The sequence below is a fragment of the Arachis stenosperma genome, chromosome 7, assembly GCF_014773155.1.
Source record: "Arachis stenosperma cultivar V10309 chromosome 7, arast.V10309.gnm1.PFL2, whole genome shotgun sequence".
In the NCBI taxonomy this organism is placed as follows: domain Eukaryota; kingdom Viridiplantae; phylum Streptophyta; class Magnoliopsida; order Fabales; family Fabaceae; genus Arachis; species Arachis stenosperma.
Window position 1 is genome coordinate 1,824,826 of NC_080383.1, and position 18,202 is coordinate 1,843,027.

The following is an 18,202-nucleotide window of genomic DNA, read 5'->3' on the forward strand; positions in this document are numbered from 1 at the left end:
TGACACTCTCCTGAGCCAGAATAGTGAGGTGGTTCTGGATAGAAACATCATCCATACCTATATGGGTATGAGGATAGATGTATTTTCGGATAAACGCAGGAGCATCCACCTTAGCCTCACCTTCAAAAGAAGAGCTAGACTCTAAAGTCTTACGCTTCTTCTTCTCTGGCTCAGAAGAAGGTAGGGGGAGGGGGCGGCTGAGAAGAAGCCGAGGAGGAAATAACGATAGGTCGAGAAGGGGTCCGCAAATTTTGAGAAGAAGGAGGAGGAGGAAGAGAGGAGCTAGTTACCTTGGCACCGCCGGTTCTGGCGTGAGATCTCGCCTTGGCCTCCTGGACTCTCTGGTAAGAATCACTGGAATTCTTCTTCGCCATCTCTGTAAGAAAACAATTAGTAGCCAAAAAGTCAGCGAAACAAGTCGGTAAAAAAAAAGTCGGAAATAAAGTAGATCAATAAAAATAGCTACCTAGTTGTGTCTGGACAAAGGTCGGCGACCCCTGGAGAAATTTTTTGGTATCCAAACATGGGGCCCTCCCCCACACTTCTTAGAGGAACCCCACAACGGCCGCCTCCACCTCATCCAGGTCGTCCAAACCATATTTCTCACAGGGGGAGGCCTCTAACCAGTACAGAGGAAAGCGAGGAGAAGAATTCTCATCCAAGAAAAAGGGGTGGTGACCCTCTACGGCTTGAACTTTGAAAAAGTAATTTTTAAAGTCATGGAAGGATTCATTAAAAAGGGTGAAGACCCTCCGACCTTGTATAAGTCGGAAGGACACCCACTGCTGCTTGTTATTTTGCCCACTGAAGGGCTTGGTCATGTGAAAAAGAAAAAAGAAAATCCCCAAAGAAGTCGGAAAGTCTAAGGCATGGCTGACAAACTGATAAATTTTCAGAAAATCCCAGGAATTGGGATGAAGCTGGGTAGGTGCAACACGACAGTAACGTAAAATAGCAATCTCAAAATCAAAGAAAGGAAGAAAAATGCCCAGGCGGGTGATCATGCTCTCATACATATAAAAGAAATGAGGGACTGCCTCCGAAGCCCTACCGAAGCAAACCCGGTCTTCTGGACCCGGGACAAGCAGTTCATACTTTGGCTCATCCTCATCAGAGGTGCAGAGCCGGTAACGAGTGCGAAGATCAGTAATAAAATCAGTGTCAACCCAAGGTTCCTCCCCTAAGACTGTGACATCGACCCACTGAGCAAGAATTTCTACGGAAGACATTTCTTTTCCTAAAAAGGGTTAGTGAAACCTACAAAGGAAAAAGAAAAGAAAATCAAAAACATGGTCTCTAAAGGGGGGTACGGAATCAAACAGAAGCCTACAAATCAACTTCTCTCTCTCTCTAAAAAATAAAAGCATGCAAACAGAAAGCACGTTGTAAAAAGAGAAGAGAAGAAAAGACTAACCTTTATCTGGAAATAAGGTAGAAAAAGATGAAAGCCTTCAAATAAGGAATGCCCCACAAACGGATGAGAAGAAGAAAATTCGAAAAATCGCAGAAACGAAACAACGAAAGAGAGGGAAAATATTTATAAACACGTTAGGGGCATAATGGTAAAAATAGAAGCGGTCATTAATGAGTGCACCGTTACCAAGGTAATCAATCCCTACGCGAACTTCTAACGGACGCGACGTTTGATTAGACGTAACTGTGAAAATCAAAAGTCACGAAAAGTCACGTCGGCCCCCAATGATCACGTCGGTTCCCTCCTAGGTCGGCTACGACCCCGAGTAGAATACTCGAACCCAAATCTTAAAAGAAATTGGGCTCGAGTAGGGGCACTGTTCATACCCTGACCCAATGATAAGGCCCAAGACCCAACGAACGGCCCAATCTAAAGGATTGAGCCTCACCCTACACCGACCTTCAATCTACGAAGTCAGTGCCTACCACGACTTGCTCTAAAGAAGTCGAGAGCGAGGGATTAGCTGGCAGATAAACCCTCACTCAAGAGGATAACTGCCCCTAAAATCTCTCTAACCACTTCCAGGAGCAATATCTCAACTTTCCTAAGATAAAGGGACGGTTATTCCCCTTAAAAGGCAGAACTACTCCAACGGTGGTTATGTGTTCACCACTATAAATACACTGACATCCCTCAGGTATCTCTAAGCCCAATACTCTCTAGACCTGCTTACACCCTTGCTGACTTAGGCATCGGAGTGTCTTTGCAGGTACCACCCCCCATTCTTTCACATACACAACTCGGAGGCGGCTCCTAAACGTAAACAAGTCGGAGACCACCTTCCTCTAGCACTTGGGCCTTACAAATAAGCCCAACCACCGTCCGGTTCTAGGTAAGCCCCGGAACAACTACTATTATAGTGTTAGTTTTCTAATATTTATATTTAGGAGCCACTTTGATAAACACGTCTAAAATATTTTTTTTAATATTTTTTAATAATTAAAATTTAACACATATAATCGATTAAATCTTGTTATTTTTGTCAAAACTAAGCCAAACAAATTAATTTGACCAAAAAATGGTGAATCAAATTTTGAATCAGTCTAAATTAATATTAATTTTTTATATAAAATGACTACAGTATCCCTATTATAGAAAATGACTAAATTACTCTTATATTATATATATTAATTTTGAGAATCTTAAATTCTAACCATTTTCTTCTCTGTCGTTATAAGTTAGGATTTAGAGTTTCTCTTTATAATAGAAATATTATAGTTATTTTTTATAAAAAAATATTAATTTATACCGATTTAAAATTTAATTTGTCAATTTTTGGTTAAACTGATTTGTTTGGTCTAATTTTAATAAAAATAATACAGTTTAATTGATTATATGTGTTAAATCTTAATTTAAAAAAATGAGGTTTTTGATATCTTTATCTAAGTAATTTCCTTATATTTATTCTATTCTATAAAATATTAATAAAGTGCACAACAAAAATATGTTGACATAATTTATGAAAAAATAAATAAATCCAAAAAATATTTTTATTTAGTAAAAAAATAATTATAATTCCTTTTACAAATCATATTTATCCATGGATCCTCCGTTTCATACCCTATAAATAAACAAGCACAAATCAATTGGAACTTCATATTATAATCACATGAGTATATATCTCTTTCTCTAAACATTTAATTTCCTCATGGAACATCATCACTTCTCCTCATTACTAATCTCTTCCTTACCCTTTTTATTTTCATTAATAAGCATCATCCTTTTCATATCACAACTCCTCAAATTGTTAGCTAAGAAATCCAAAGCCACAACCAAGAAAACAACACCGAATAACAACCTTCCCCCGGGGCCATGGACACTACCTTTAATCGGTAGCATACACCATTTCGTTGGAAGATCATTAACCCATCATCAATTAAGAGACCTAGCACGAAAACATGGTCCTCTCATGCACCTTAAGCTCGGCAAAGCATCAATCATGGTGGTTTCTTCTCCAGAAGTTGCCGAAGAAGTGTTTAAAACCTACGACACCATTTTCGCCGAAAGGCCTAAACAATTAATTGGTGCAGATATTTTGTTCTATGGTTCCACGGACATTGCCATGGCAAGATATGGCGGGTATTGGAAGCAATTAAGAAGAATATCTTCGGTGGAACTTCTTGGTCCTAAACGTGTTCGTTCATTCAAATCAATAAGGGAAGAAGAGGTAATGAATTTGATAACATGGGTTTCTGCTAACACTGGATCTTGTGTTAATCTTAGTAAGAAAGTTGTGTCCTTGACGTGTGCAATCACTGCTAGAGCAATTTTTGGAGGAAAGTGTAAGGATGAAGAAGAGTTCGTTTTACTGTTGAAGAATCTTGGAAAAATTGCTGAACGTTTATTTGTTGTGTTTACTCTTTTTCCGTCTTACACGTGGCTTCATCTCATAAGTAGAGTTCAGTATGAAGCAGAAAAATTGCATAAAGAATTTGATGTGATTGTGGAAAACATCATTGGAGAAAAAGTAAAAAGGAGAAATGGAAGTGATAAATATAATGAAGAGAATCTTCTCTCTATTCTCCTAAATCTTGTTGAAGATCATGAAGCCTTTGAGTATCCCTTAACAATGGACAACGTCAAAGCTATTATTTTTGTATGTATACATCGTCTTTTTTTCATATTTTTTTATTTTATTTTAATGTGAAGTTATTAACTGAAAACTGTTAGATAACAATTCAGTCAAACATATCAAATTATCTAATGACAATCTCACATAAAGATAATTATACGCGAATTTTCATACATTTTATTATATTCTTTTATTAGCTGTTAGTTAGGGTTTGCCACCTAATCATCATCATATTTATGACTCTAGTACATGCATGCATATATAAGAGGAAAAAATGACGGTTTCTCTAATTTTTGTGTACAATTATGATCTATATATATAGAAAACAAGTAGTTGTTTTTAAGTAAAGTTATTAGTTGAAAATCATTAAATAATTTATTATGTTTGATTATATTATATATCTAACGATTTTTAACTAACAATTTTATTGCATGCGAATATTTATCTTTATATATATACATGTAGAGTTAAAATAAAATTTATTATATATGATTAGATATCCGCAACAAAAGTTTAACAATTGATTATTACATGATTCAGGACATGTTTGTTGCCGGAGTTGAAACATCATCTGCAGTCATAGAATGGACGATTTCTGAGCTAATGAAGAATCCAAAAGCAATGGCAAGAGCTCAAGAAGAGGTTAGAAAAGCTTTTGGCGCCAAAGAATCATCATCATCATCATCATCATCATCATCTCTCGAGAATCTAACATATCTAAAAGCAGTTATCAAAGAGACAATGAGATTACACCCTCCATTTCCATTACTCCTTCCAAGAGAATGTAGAGAGACATGTGAGATCAACGGCTACACAATAGGCGCAGGAAGCACAGTGATAGTAAATGCATGGGCAATAGGAAGAGATCCTAAGTATTGGGGAGGCGAAGAAGACGCTGAGAGTTTCCGTCCTGAAAGGTTTCTAGAATGTTCTATTGATTACAAAGGTTCCAATTTTGAGTTCATACCTTTTGGTGCTGGCAGGAGGATATGTCCAGGCTTGTATTTCGCTGTTTCCAGCATTGAAGTTTGTGTTGCACAACTTCTGTATTATTTCGATTGGCAAGTTCCGAATAATGGAGACTTGGATATGATTGAAGATTTGGGAAGCACAGCAAGAAGGAAGAATGATCTTATCTTAGTTTCCATTATTCCATCGAATAATAATAATAATATGTAATAATTTTATATCCATTAGTGATCTATCATATATGGATATTAAGTTATTTTTATATAAAAATAATAGTTAAAATTTATTAAAAAAAATTAAATTATAATATAATAATTCTCATTTATCATCTTAGATGTAAATTATTACAAGCATATTTTAGCTTAGTTTTTATATTTTATAAAGAGAAATTTTTAAAGGTGAATAATTTTTAATAATTATATATGTAAATTTAAAAAATTTGAATATAAATTATATTAATTTATATGTATAAATTTTAATAAATACAAGTATAAATTATATATTTTTATGTATAAAATTTTATAAATATAAATATAAATTATTGTTAATAAAATATGGATAAAAAATAATAATATTTACTGAATTTTTTTATAAATAATGTAAGTTTTGCGGTTGTTCTAGAATCAATTATATATAGTAAGAAATGTTAAGCACTGCACCAATTATTTCAAGTCAACACATACACAATTTATATATGAGTATGGGTAAACAGTACATATATGATATATGCATGAGGAGATTCTATAACTTAATTGCATTGATAACGATGGTGCTATCTCTAAAGTGTCCCTGTGAGATAGTTAAGTTGTTGTGGTTGTAACTTGTGGCAGGATTAGAGTGACAAAGGAATAGAGAGTTAGCTGTAGCTCTTTTGAGTGGAGGATTCAGATAATTTTAAATGCTCTGTTGTGTATACATTTTCTATTATATTCATGTTAACATAAAATTAAGCATTTAGAAGAGCTGGGGTTTAATAATAATGATAATAATAATATAAAATATTTATTTATCATTATTGTAATGAATTTTATTTATTTTAAAATAGTATAAAATATTTAATTTAATTTTTCATAATTAATAATAAAATATTAAAAATAAATAAATTTACTACGTTAATCATAGATATATTAATAGTATCATTATTATTTGATTCAAGCAAATAATAATAATTACTAATTTATATTAGGAAAAGTCGAGAGGGCCAACAATTTTATTGCATTTTGGCCAGCATATAACCAGCAGAAAAAGGTGAACCATTAGATGAAATCTCACACCATCAAATCATCATTGATGTCTAGTTGATGGCTACCAATCACAAATGTTACTACCTCCTAACATTGTTCTTTATATTATATTTATAATGATTTTGACGAGTATTTTGGTCAAATAAACTAAAAAAAATATATTTTAAATTTATAAAAAAAAAGTGTATATTTTATAAATAAAAAAGTATTATTTAAATATTTTAAGAAAAGAGTGCCATTTTTTCCAATCAAAATTTTAACTAATTTCATAATTTCTTTATCATTGAATGCCGGATTCCATAACATTATCTCAACTAAGACCTACCATAGATATGTTTCTTGTGTAGGAAGCAAAAAATAGTGGTGCTTATATAATTTTTTTAGGTCTTACAAGAATAATGGGGAAGGAAGAATTTAACCACTCTAAGTACTCCCAAATTGGTTATATCTGTCATTCTAAATCACCCTATTCTATCTCAACTGATTTTTCTTTTATGCTAAAATAAAAATAATATCTATAGTCAAAGAACTTTAGTTCAAATGGCACCTAAGTTCTGTTTCTTTCTTAAAAGTTGTTAGATCGAACTTCTCCTATATAAAAAAAAAAGTTAAAAATTAAAAATAAAATCGTTTTATTTGAAAATATTTATTTATTGGATAGTAATTGTGTATTGTGTATAATAATACTAAAAATGATATAAAACTACCTAAAATAAAAACACACATCATTTAAAATCTCTAACAACTAACTGTACACATTTAATATTCCTGCTTCTCATCATCCTGTTAGTTGGTGCCAAAATCTTTCCCCAAAATATTTGATATATTTCAAATGAACATGCACAACATCATTTCAATCAAATCCATATTTAATATTTATATTATTTGTAAAGTCGGAAGTCTTCTACAACCTTTCGGTGTTCTATCATTTTCTTCATTATTGATTGAGATAACGTTGCTTAACTAAACATCTATCTAATTTGTGATTGTAATCAAGTGCATGGATTCAATGACCATTTTCCTTTTTCAACTCACCTAAGTGTCAGTGGTCATATTATACCAAATATTGGTACATTCAAGCGGATTACATATCTATGCAGACCGGCTCTAAATATATAACAAATGGAAAAGTATATAGAACCAAAAAATTACCAACTAAAAACTAAACAAAATTATATTAATTTATATTAATAATTAATTAATTTTAAATTTTTAAATTTAAAATTTAAAAAATTTAAAAGATTAAGTAAACCTAATTAAAATCTATAAAAACGTTCATCTTCTCTTTCACATTAACCTACCCACCTCCAACAATCACACACACAGACCTCTCTCTCACCGTCAGACCCTTTCCGCCTCCGCACCGCGACCCACTCCTCTTCTATCAGCGAGCCGCTGGAACCAACTCGGTTCCCACCACCCTCTACACTCCCCATCACCACCGCCACAACTTGCTTGTAACCGAAGAAGAATCTCTTCATCGCCGCCTCTATTCACTGTATTGCTTGCAACACCTCCACCACACTCTCCTTTTCCGCATAAACCCTCGCCGGTTTATAATCCCAATCAATAACCTGGCCCAATTAACCACCGTCCTACCCTGCAACCAGTTCAACAAAGTTTGGCTCAGCAACCTTTCGCACACATGCCCATGTCTTCTATCACCGACATCTGCGTTTTGGAATATTAGATGCCGTTTTGATGATTAAAGAGATTGCAAACTACACACTTGATCTTAGTCAAAAGGAGTCCTTGAACAATTACAGAAATATAAAAAAACATTCATTTAATATGAAAAAAAAAAGCATCCTAATACTTAATAAAAGAAATATCCAGTTATATTTTAGCAAAAATAATTAAATATCTATAAAATTTAAAAAAATTATGAAATTCTTAAAGAAATAGAGACATTCACATTTGTAATACAAAAAATTCGAAAAATATATAAAAGAACATCCATTTAGTATGAAAAAGAAACATTCTAATACTTAGCAGAAGAAACATCCATGTATATTAACTCATAAAGATTTTAGATTCACTCAGATATTTAGCTGATTTTTGGTTAATATCCTTTTGGTTCCCTAACATTGCTCATAACAAATAATGCAACAATTAATGTTTTATACAAATAGCGACAAATATAGTGGCGGTTTTGAGGCCAATAACGACAATTTTAAATCATCACAAAATGTTTAGTCAGTTTTAATAACCATTGAAATATCTATTTATATAAAATTGCAAAAACCGCCAAGTTATTTCTATTTTAAGCTATTTATCTTTTAGCCGCGATAGGAACTGAAATTTGATCCAGCAACAAATTAAATGAGTGGTAATATTCGGAACATATATGGTTTATGACAAACTATTTCAAAGTTTCGTTTTGTCATCTATATATTAAAATGGAAAATTATAGATATACAACGAAAATAGTAAAAGAAAAAATTTAGGGGCCAACAATTTTATTGTATTTTGGTCAGCATATAACTAGCAGAGAAAAGTGATCCATTGGATGAAATTTCACACCAATCTCACACCATCAAATCATCATTGATGGCTAGTTGATGGCTACCAATCACAAATGTTGCTGGCCCCTAGCATTGCTCAATAGTAAACAATGTGAATAATAAATATATCGGATGTTCAATTCACTAGGTATGCGGATGGTTATCCTTAGGTCAAAGATTAATTCGTCAGTCTGTCATTAATCAATGAGTTGCTATATGTACAAAGCAAGATTCAAACTTCCAACATTTAATTAAATAAATGAGTAAGCTCGACCAACTCAAGTGGATTACATAGATGGTATCGGATCGATGGCAGCCAATATATGATACCACCAATCGAGGCTGCCTAACCCAAACGATACTAAAGGTGCTCAAATATTGTTTGGGTTCAATATTCAAAAATGGATGCCCACTAGTCTAACTGAAGAAAGCCCATATTATAGTTGCCATATCATTCAAGAATGACAAAAGACCAGCTAAAAAGTTCAAAAATACATAAAGAAAAGAAAAGGCCAGAAATTAAGATGAAAGAGGGATATCTTACCCGTTTAGTTTGTAATTAAATTTTTTTTTTGAGGTTTATGTCATCTTCCAATACAAATATATATATATATATATATATATATATATATATATATAATTTGAGTTTATTGACTCACCAAAATACAATTAATTAAACAAATATCCCTCTTATAGCTTCGCTACATCACACATTATTAATCGCACACCTGAGTGACTAACATATATGCACCTATGTGTCTCCAATTTCTATCTCAAAACTTAACATCTATGTGTGGTTGCAGTGTTTAACTTGTTTATATTTTAAGGTCGAGTATATATATATATATATATATATATATATATATATATATATATATATATATATATATATATAATATGAATGTGCATGGTTGTAGTTTTTTTCGTCCATTTTGGAAACTAAAGAGACATGTTTGGCACCGGGAACATGCGTATGTGACAATCCATCTCACTATCATTCATGCAATGATTGGAGTTTTTTGTTTTAGGCTTCAATGATTTATTCTATGTATTAAAAGGCAACAATTTTATTTGAAATAAAAAATAATAAGTAATAAGTGGTAATAAAAGAAGTTATACAAAGCATTCTTTTAGTTTTGCTATTTTTTATTAATTTGGTTTTCTATACCATTTATTCAAGCCATCTTTTCCATCATGAGACTTGAGAGAATCAGTGACCAATGATTACCTTTTCCATATAAAAATATATAAAAACTAGTGATCACCTTTAATTTGTCCACTTTCTCTCGATGGCCACATATTATTTTCTCATTTTCTGTACCCCATATATAGAGATAATAATTTGTGACTAATGTTTGGTTTTCATGAAAGTTATTGCTATGGTATTTATAATTAAGTTGTCTAACACAAATATAAAGAGTAGAATTTATTTATAATTTCTTTTTCATCACTAAAAATTAGTTTTGTTTAGACAAGTTAAACAAGAATTTAAAAAGCTCTCTAAATTGATTCTCAAAATATTTTTTTAATTAAATTTATTTTTTAAATATTTTAAGTTGGTTATAATAGTTTTTCATTACTTTCGTTGCTCATGGCGTCAAAGTTTGTTGATATAATATGTTATGTAACACTACAATACACATTGGACAATTTTAATTGGTGGCTAACATGATATGTTATTATTTATTAGATCAAATTAATTAACCCCAATTTGAAGAATTTCAATCAATGTCTTAAAATCTTCATCAATTTGATATTTATTTGATCTAATTGCATAAATTTAATATGTTAATTGCCAATTAGGACCGTCAAGTATATATTATGATCAATGTGGTATCATTTAAATTGTTATATTAATAAATTTTGACGTTGTTAATAATAGAAGTGAAGAACTAATGTTACTAATTTAAAATTTTTAAAAAATGAAATTAATTAAAAAAATTCAAAGACTAAATTATAAAATAAATAATTTTTTAAAAATAAATTTAACCATTTATTCAGAAAAAAATATGTTACACAATGGCAAATACTTTAATAATTTTGCTCTCTTCATATGCGTATTATCTTATATTTCTTTCATAATTAACTACTATACGTATTTGTAAGATTGTTCAATCTGCCAAAAGAAAAAAATTTGTTTATTCTGTATATCTATGTCTATATTACATGCATGTTATATGTTGATTATTATTGTAATTATGGTATTTATATCATTTTAATAATACTTACAAAATATTACTAAAATTAAAATTATATATTTTATATTTTTATAATACTTTTTTATTTCTATATCCAAATTAAAAAATATTTCTAAATATTTAAAAAATATTACTCTAATTTTAATAACATTTAAAAATTATTTTATATAATCATTATAACTACCGTAATAGTAGTTGTCATATAGACTCCACCTATATATAAAGTTATTATCATGCATAGTTGCATACACATGTTATGCTGACACAAAACTGTCACTTAGTGGCAGTTTTGAAAACCGTCGCCAAAAAATACTGTTATCGGTTGGAATTGGTGTAGTATCTAATCCAATATGATTACTGAAAAATTCTTATAATTTAATATATATTTCTGTATTTATATTTTACATTTAATTTTACTATATTATTGTATTTTAGTCTATCATATTTGATATTTACTAATTGTATGTTTATTATTTAACAATATAGGTAAAAAATATAGTTACTAGAAAAATTTCATATCATCTATTGAGGAAACATTGCAACTAGCAGTAGAAAATTGTATTGCTGATCTATATCCTTCAATTAGAGTGTTTGAAATGGTGAGTATAGGGAACACTAAACTTGAAGAAGTGCACAAAAAGTCTGATAAGATATTGCAATACATCATAGATGATCATAGAAATAAAAAAATTGGTGGCAACTGTGAAAAAGATGGTGAAGATTTGGTTGATGTTCTTCTTAAATTTCAACAAAAAGACTCTGAATACTCCTTAACTAATGATAATATCAAAGCAGTCATCCAGGTTTGTCATAGCTATATAACTTTGGCAATATTTAAAAAATATTATTAAATTTAAAGTAATTTTATAATAATAAAGTTTATATAATATAATATTATAAAATTTTTAAAATTTAAAGATTTAGAATTTAATTTTTATTGTCATAAGAAAAATAAAAAATGAGATATATAAAATTTATGCTAAAAGAAAAAACAATTTTGTATATATAGTACTAAAAATATAATTATTTATATATTTTTATTTATTGATTAAATTTTGAATAAATAATTTCATAGAAAAGACAAGCACAATTATTTAGAGCCATGGAATATGGACAATATATTACCTTGTCCCCTGATTTTGTTTTAAAGGACATTCACACATACACACATAAAATATCAAATATTTTTATAATCATTTTATTCAATTGAATTACATCCACGTAACCATATATTCATTAGATATATAGATTTCTCAAGATAGATCCCCTTTCCTTCCTGTTACCAATGCATGCCACTAAAAGTCAAAATACAATTATTAGGTTTTCTTTTTTTTTCTTTTTTTTCTTTATTAAGATTATCATTAGTAATTATTTTTTATGTTTTTTCTTAATAAATACATTACAAATACATTAAAAGTTTTAACTATCATTAGTTTTTGATAAAATATTTTTCTATTAATAAACACATGCACAAATTAATGTCCTTAAGCCATTTTTGTTGATTAAAATATGGTCGAAATTCAGGTGCAGTTAATATCACGTGAAGTTGATAGGTGAAAATTGTTAAATGGTTTGATTAATTTGACTAAATTTTTATCTAATGAATCTCAGCTATCAACTTCACGTGAAATCGACTGCACCTGAGTTTTCACATTAAAATATTTATAATTAATCCATTTTGCAGGACATGTTTATTGGTGGTGGAGAAACATCCGCAGCGGTTGTGTATATATCCCCTGTATAATTAGTTCCTTCTTCCTCAATTATACATTACTCTAGCACATACCATGGATCTTCAGAACCTTATCTCTATCTTCGCCACCTTCCTCTTTCTCTTTATGTTATTGAAAATAGCCATTAAGAAATTTAGTTCCTCCAAGGATATTACCAATTTACCCCCAGGGCCAAGAAAACTACCCATAATAGGAAACATGCACAACCTTGTAGGATCAATGCTCCATGAATGCCTAAGAAACTTAGCATCCAAATATGGACCCTTAATGCATCTTAAACTAGGAGAAGTGTCCCACATAATAGTTACATCACCTGAAATGGCACAAGAGATTATGAAGACTCAAGATCTCAACTTTTGTGATAGGCCAAACCTTCTCTATCAAAGAATCATGGCTTATAATGGCACAAGCATTGTCTTTGCCCCCTATGGAGAGTATTGGAGGCATGTACGAAAGATATGCACCATGGAGTTATTAACAGCAAAGCGTGTTCAATCTTTTAGGCACATAAGAGAAGCAGAGTTTTCAGAGTTGGTCAAAGCAATATCTCAAAGTCAAGGCTCCATTTTTAATATCTCTCAGAAGATTTTATCAATGACCTATGGAATCACGGCTAGAATAGCATTTGGTAAAAGAAATTTATACACAGCGCAAATAGTTTTGTTTTTTACATTTATTATTATTATTATTATTTTTAATCTCTCTCATTACATACAACTTTATCATATTTGCTATTTAATAATTGTATGTTTTTTATTTGACAATATAGGTAAAAAATATAGTTACCAGGAAGTTTTTATATCATCTTTTGAGGAAGCATTGCAAATAGGAGGAAGAAATCGTATTGCTGATCTGTATCCTTCAATTAGAGTAATGCTTGAAATGATGAGTAGAGACAAGACTAAGCTTGAAGAACTGCATAGAAAGTCTGATAAGGTATTGCAAGACATCATAGATGATCATAGAAATAAAAAAGGTGGCAAATGTGAAGAAAAAGAAAGCAGTGAAGATATAGTTGATATTCTTCTCAAGTTTCAACAAAAAGACTCTGAATATCCCTTAACTGATGATCACATTAAAGCAGTCATTCAGGTTAGTCTAATAAAAATAATTATTATCAGTTTAATTATTTTTTGTGAACCTAAACAAGCCACGTGTTCAGAAAATTTTGCCGGAATTTATTTTCTTAAATTTTTACAATATAAGAGTGATCATAAAACTTTAGAATTAATTGTGAAAAGTTGTGGTTCGTATTTATTTTTATTTTTAACGTGGATATAATATTGTTGAAATTTTTATGTAACTAGGCATATATGTAGCTTCGTTGACGAAATACAAGAGAAATATCAAAGAGTTGATTTTTTAATAAAAATGAATTATTAAATATTTATGTTTTTTTCAACATTACATATATATAAAATAATAAAAATACACAAAAATAAATTAAACAATACAATAATATTTGTGATAACCTATTTTTAATTAATATGTACATATAATAGTTTTATATTTTCTTTATTTTTTTAAAACACTTGTCATAATAATTTGTATGCAAGTGCTAAGGGCAGGCAGGTTTTGTGATTTGTAGCCATCAATTAGTCCTTATTAATATTTTTAATAGTATGAGATTATATCTAATAATATAGAATCACTCACATTTTTTCACTGATTAAATACTGACCAAATTTTAATAAAAATATTTGCCTTCTAGAATTTCTCATATATATATATATATATATATATATATATATATATTATAGTACACTCAAGGACACGTGCATTATTACTAGTATAATTTACAAGAGCTCAATTCATAGTTGTAAAAATTAAACCAAACCGGCTAGTTTGATTGAAAAATTGGTGAACCGAATTTTAATTCGGTTCGATTTATTTTTCATAAAATATTATTGAAAATATGTATTTTAAATTTTAATTTTAAATTTTTAATTATTTTATATTTTATATTTACGTGAGACCGGTTTTATTAATTCAACCACTAATTTATCAGTTGAATCAATAAATCAGTAAACCAATAGCTTAATCGGTTCTATTATCGATTCAGTTCTGACAACTATGACTCAATTTTACTGATTTAATAATTTCAGTACAACCCATCTCTTAATAATAAATTTTTTTTTTATTTTTTTATTAGATAAATTAGTTCTTATATCAGTTTTTTAATGAAAGATTAATAGAAACTACTAACATATTATTTATTTGGGATTGATTAGGTCTTTTCTGATAAAACTTTATATATATATTACAATTTAAATGCATCAAAAGTTTTGACTATTTAATTTTTTATAATTTTTTTCTTTATACTAATAAGATTATTAATTCCTTAACATGTTTGTTAGCAAAACCTTTCTTATAATTAATTCATTTGCAGGACATGTTTATTGGCGGTGGAGAAACATCCTCAGCGGTTGTGGAATGGGCAATGGCTGAAATGATTAAGAAACCAAAAGTGATGGAAACTGCACAAGCTGAAGTTAGAAGAGTTTATGGTAGTAAAGGGTATGTGGATGAATCAAAATTGCACCAATTGACATACCTTAAGTCTATCATCAAAGAAACCTTAAGGTTACATCCATCTGTGCCATTGTTAGTTCCTAGAGAAAACAAAGAACCATGCCAAATCAAAGGGTATCAAATTCCAGCCAATTCTAGAATTATTATCAATGCTTGGGCAATTGGAAGAGATCCAACGTATTGGGTTGATGCCATGGAATTTAAGCCTGAGAGGTTTGTTGATAATTATTCAATTGAGAATAGAGGCACAAACTTTGAGTTTATTCCATTTGGTGGTGGAAGAAGAATGTGTCCCGGAATTACATTTGCTACACCAAACATGGAGTTGCCACTTGCTCAACTTCTTTACCATTTTGATTGGAAGCTTCCCAATGGAATCAAGAATGATGAACTTGATATGACTGAGTTGTTTGGGATCACTGTAAGAAGAAAAAATGATCTCTGCTTAATTCCCATTATTCATCATCAACCTTAATTAATATAAATTATCCCTAGAGTGAGAAAATTAAAAGAGTGATTTTATATAAGAAAAGTATAAGTAGATAATGAAAATATTAAATAATGTGAATAATAGATATATCTGATGTTTAATTCACTAGGTGTGCGAATGGTTATCCTAATATTAAGATTTATGTGGGTAATTTAGGGTGTAATGTATTTTTATTTTATTAAGCCAATCTTAAAATTCATTGTTCACATTATTCACAAAAATCATTATCTACCTAATAAAGTCTTTTTATATATTATATTTTATTCATCACATTTGATCATTTTTCTATTACAAATTCTATAACCCCAAAGATAAAGTCTATAAATAATTCAAAAATATAAAATATCTCTCATTTCATAAATTATTTAACTTTAAAGTTGAGTTAAGCCTATTAAATTTCAACTTTATTAACTTATAAGCCCATTGTTACTACACTACTAGTGTTAAACTCGTGTGATGCACTTATATATTAGTTATTATCATCCCTGCTTGCATTTATCTAGCTGTAGAAATATGCGAATTGAATTATTTTTGCATTATTTGTGTATTCTATGAATTGAATCTGCGAGACCATTCCTGCTTGTACTGTATTTTGTAAAATTCCAAAAATACTATGTTTTGTAGTCACGTAGATTTGAGGACTGAAAATTTGTTTTTATTAAGCTATAAAATTGTTCATTTAGATGTATATACTACTAAACAGTAATGAAGTGGCTTTTCCTATGATTCTGTTTTGGGTTAGCTTTGTTTTGGTTTATGATTGGTTTATGGAAGGGAACAAGTTTTTTTTTTTTAAACTTAAAGAAAAAGAAAAAAGAAGTACGTAGTACGAATATTTTTATAAGAAAATGTTATGTCATAATTGTTTATGAAATTTTGTTTTATTAAATAGGTTGGATGTTAGAAGTTTTCGTTGCCAATAAGCAAGGTTTAAAATTTTATATTTTGAATTGTAAGTATGAAATTAAATAGAAGCTAATATTATTTTGTTTAAATATTTAGGACCAAAAGTCTAAAATAGATTTGACGCAAATGGACACCATCAATTCCTAATTTAATGAGTAACATTGTGCATAAAATTTAGATTTTTATGAATTATATTATGTCTGTATAAAGAGACAGGATTAAAAGTAAAAAATTTTAAAAATCAACTCCTTACATTAGACTGATCTGCCTTTGCTAGTATTTGTTACTGAGTATGCCTTTGTCTTTGTGCCTCTAACTTTGGAGATTAAAACCACTTCAAAAGAAGTTCCACTATTCAGATCACTATGGTAGTTCTATTTACTTAAAGATCCTGATTGATCCTAGTTTGGCTACTTTTTTTTTTTTTTGGTTTAGCCTAGCTTGGCTACTTATTTGACTTGGTTTGTAGAATGACAAATGAGAATGAAGTGCTTATTTTCTTTGGTGACATGCCATACACAGATGTGTATTTGTTTAATTTTTTGTTGTATTTACTAGAACGTGTTAATCTTATTTGTTATTATGTAAAAGTTTAAAATTGAATTGATATTATACGTTTTTTTGCTGAATAAATGACTATTTGTACCCATGAGAGATAAAAACGCTCACATTTGTACCTATGAAAGCTCGAAACTAATCTTGTACCCATGATAGATGCTATCCGTCTGACAAAAGTGCCCTGACTTAGATCTGAACTTAGTTCGTGGGTTTCCGAACCTACGTGGCACTCCCACCCCCCAAAGCCATATCTGAGCCAACCATTCACCATCATCAGCTTCATCTTCTTCACCATCATCCCCATCCATCACTATCTCTTTCCAGCCACCATAACCTCCATCATCATCACCTCAGCACCGCCACACCCACCTCCCTTCACCACAACTTCCGGCGACAACCCACACCGCCGCGCCTCTTTCTCTTCTTCTTCCCCTCTTCTTACCTCCGCTGAGCCCAGAAATCACAGCGCCAGCTCCTCCTCTCCACCAAAGCCCAGAGCGACAGCGGCCACCTTCTCCATTCCCGGGTCTCCTCTCGTCTGCCACCAAACAGCCGCGACACCCAACCTTCTCCGCAGCGTCCCAACCTTCCAACCCGTCACCACTCTCCTGTCCGAACCCTAGCTCCGCCAACCATCACCCTCGGCCTCTACGAGCCACCGCAACTCTCTTTTCTTTTCTCCCCTTGGCGTGTTCTCTGTCTTTCTCAGCCACACCAACGAACCGACCACCTTCTCCTCCCTCTCTCTCGCTGGCCGAACCGCCACGCCGTCGACGAGCCACAGCAACACCGACGATGAGCCCCTTCTATCGTCTTCCCCAAAATTCCAAATTTCACAACCCTCGTCCTTCGTCTTCCCCAAATTTCACGGGGCTTTGTGGAATGATCCACTCAATATTTGGTGGCCAACCATTGTTGATTGTTGGTGTTGCTGAACCCACCATTATAATGTATCATAATTATGTTTCAGTTTTGCGCATCAAAACCAGATTTCGGTGCCAAACTCTTTTTGTCTTGGGCTG

At 30.9% G+C, this 18,202-nt stretch overlaps 2 protein-coding genes across 2 annotated transcripts; both read left to right on the top strand.

Moving 5' to 3' along the window:
* The first annotated feature begins 3,122 nt into the window (after nucleotides 1–3,122).
* Nucleotides 3,123–5,225, top strand: LOC130941155 (premnaspirodiene oxygenase-like). Its single transcript, XM_057869559.1, has 2 exons — nucleotides 3,123–4,070; nucleotides 4,587–5,225. Exons 1-2 carry the CDS (start codon nucleotides 3,123–3,125, stop codon nucleotides 5,223–5,225), a joined length of 1,587 nt encoding a protein of 528 aa, XP_057725542.1.
* A 7,459-nt stretch (nucleotides 5,226–12,684) lies between these two features.
* On the top strand, nucleotides 12,685–15,988 carry LOC130940519 (cytochrome P450 71D10-like). The gene is made up of 3 exons (XM_057868675.1): nucleotides 12,685–13,322; nucleotides 13,464–13,786; nucleotides 15,084–15,988. Exons 1-3 carry the CDS (start codon nucleotides 12,749–12,751, stop codon nucleotides 15,699–15,701), a joined length of 1,515 nt encoding a protein of 504 aa, XP_057724658.1. The 5' UTR covers nucleotides 12,685–12,748; the 3' UTR covers nucleotides 15,702–15,988.
* The last annotated feature ends 2,214 nt before the right edge of the window (nucleotides 15,989–18,202 follow it).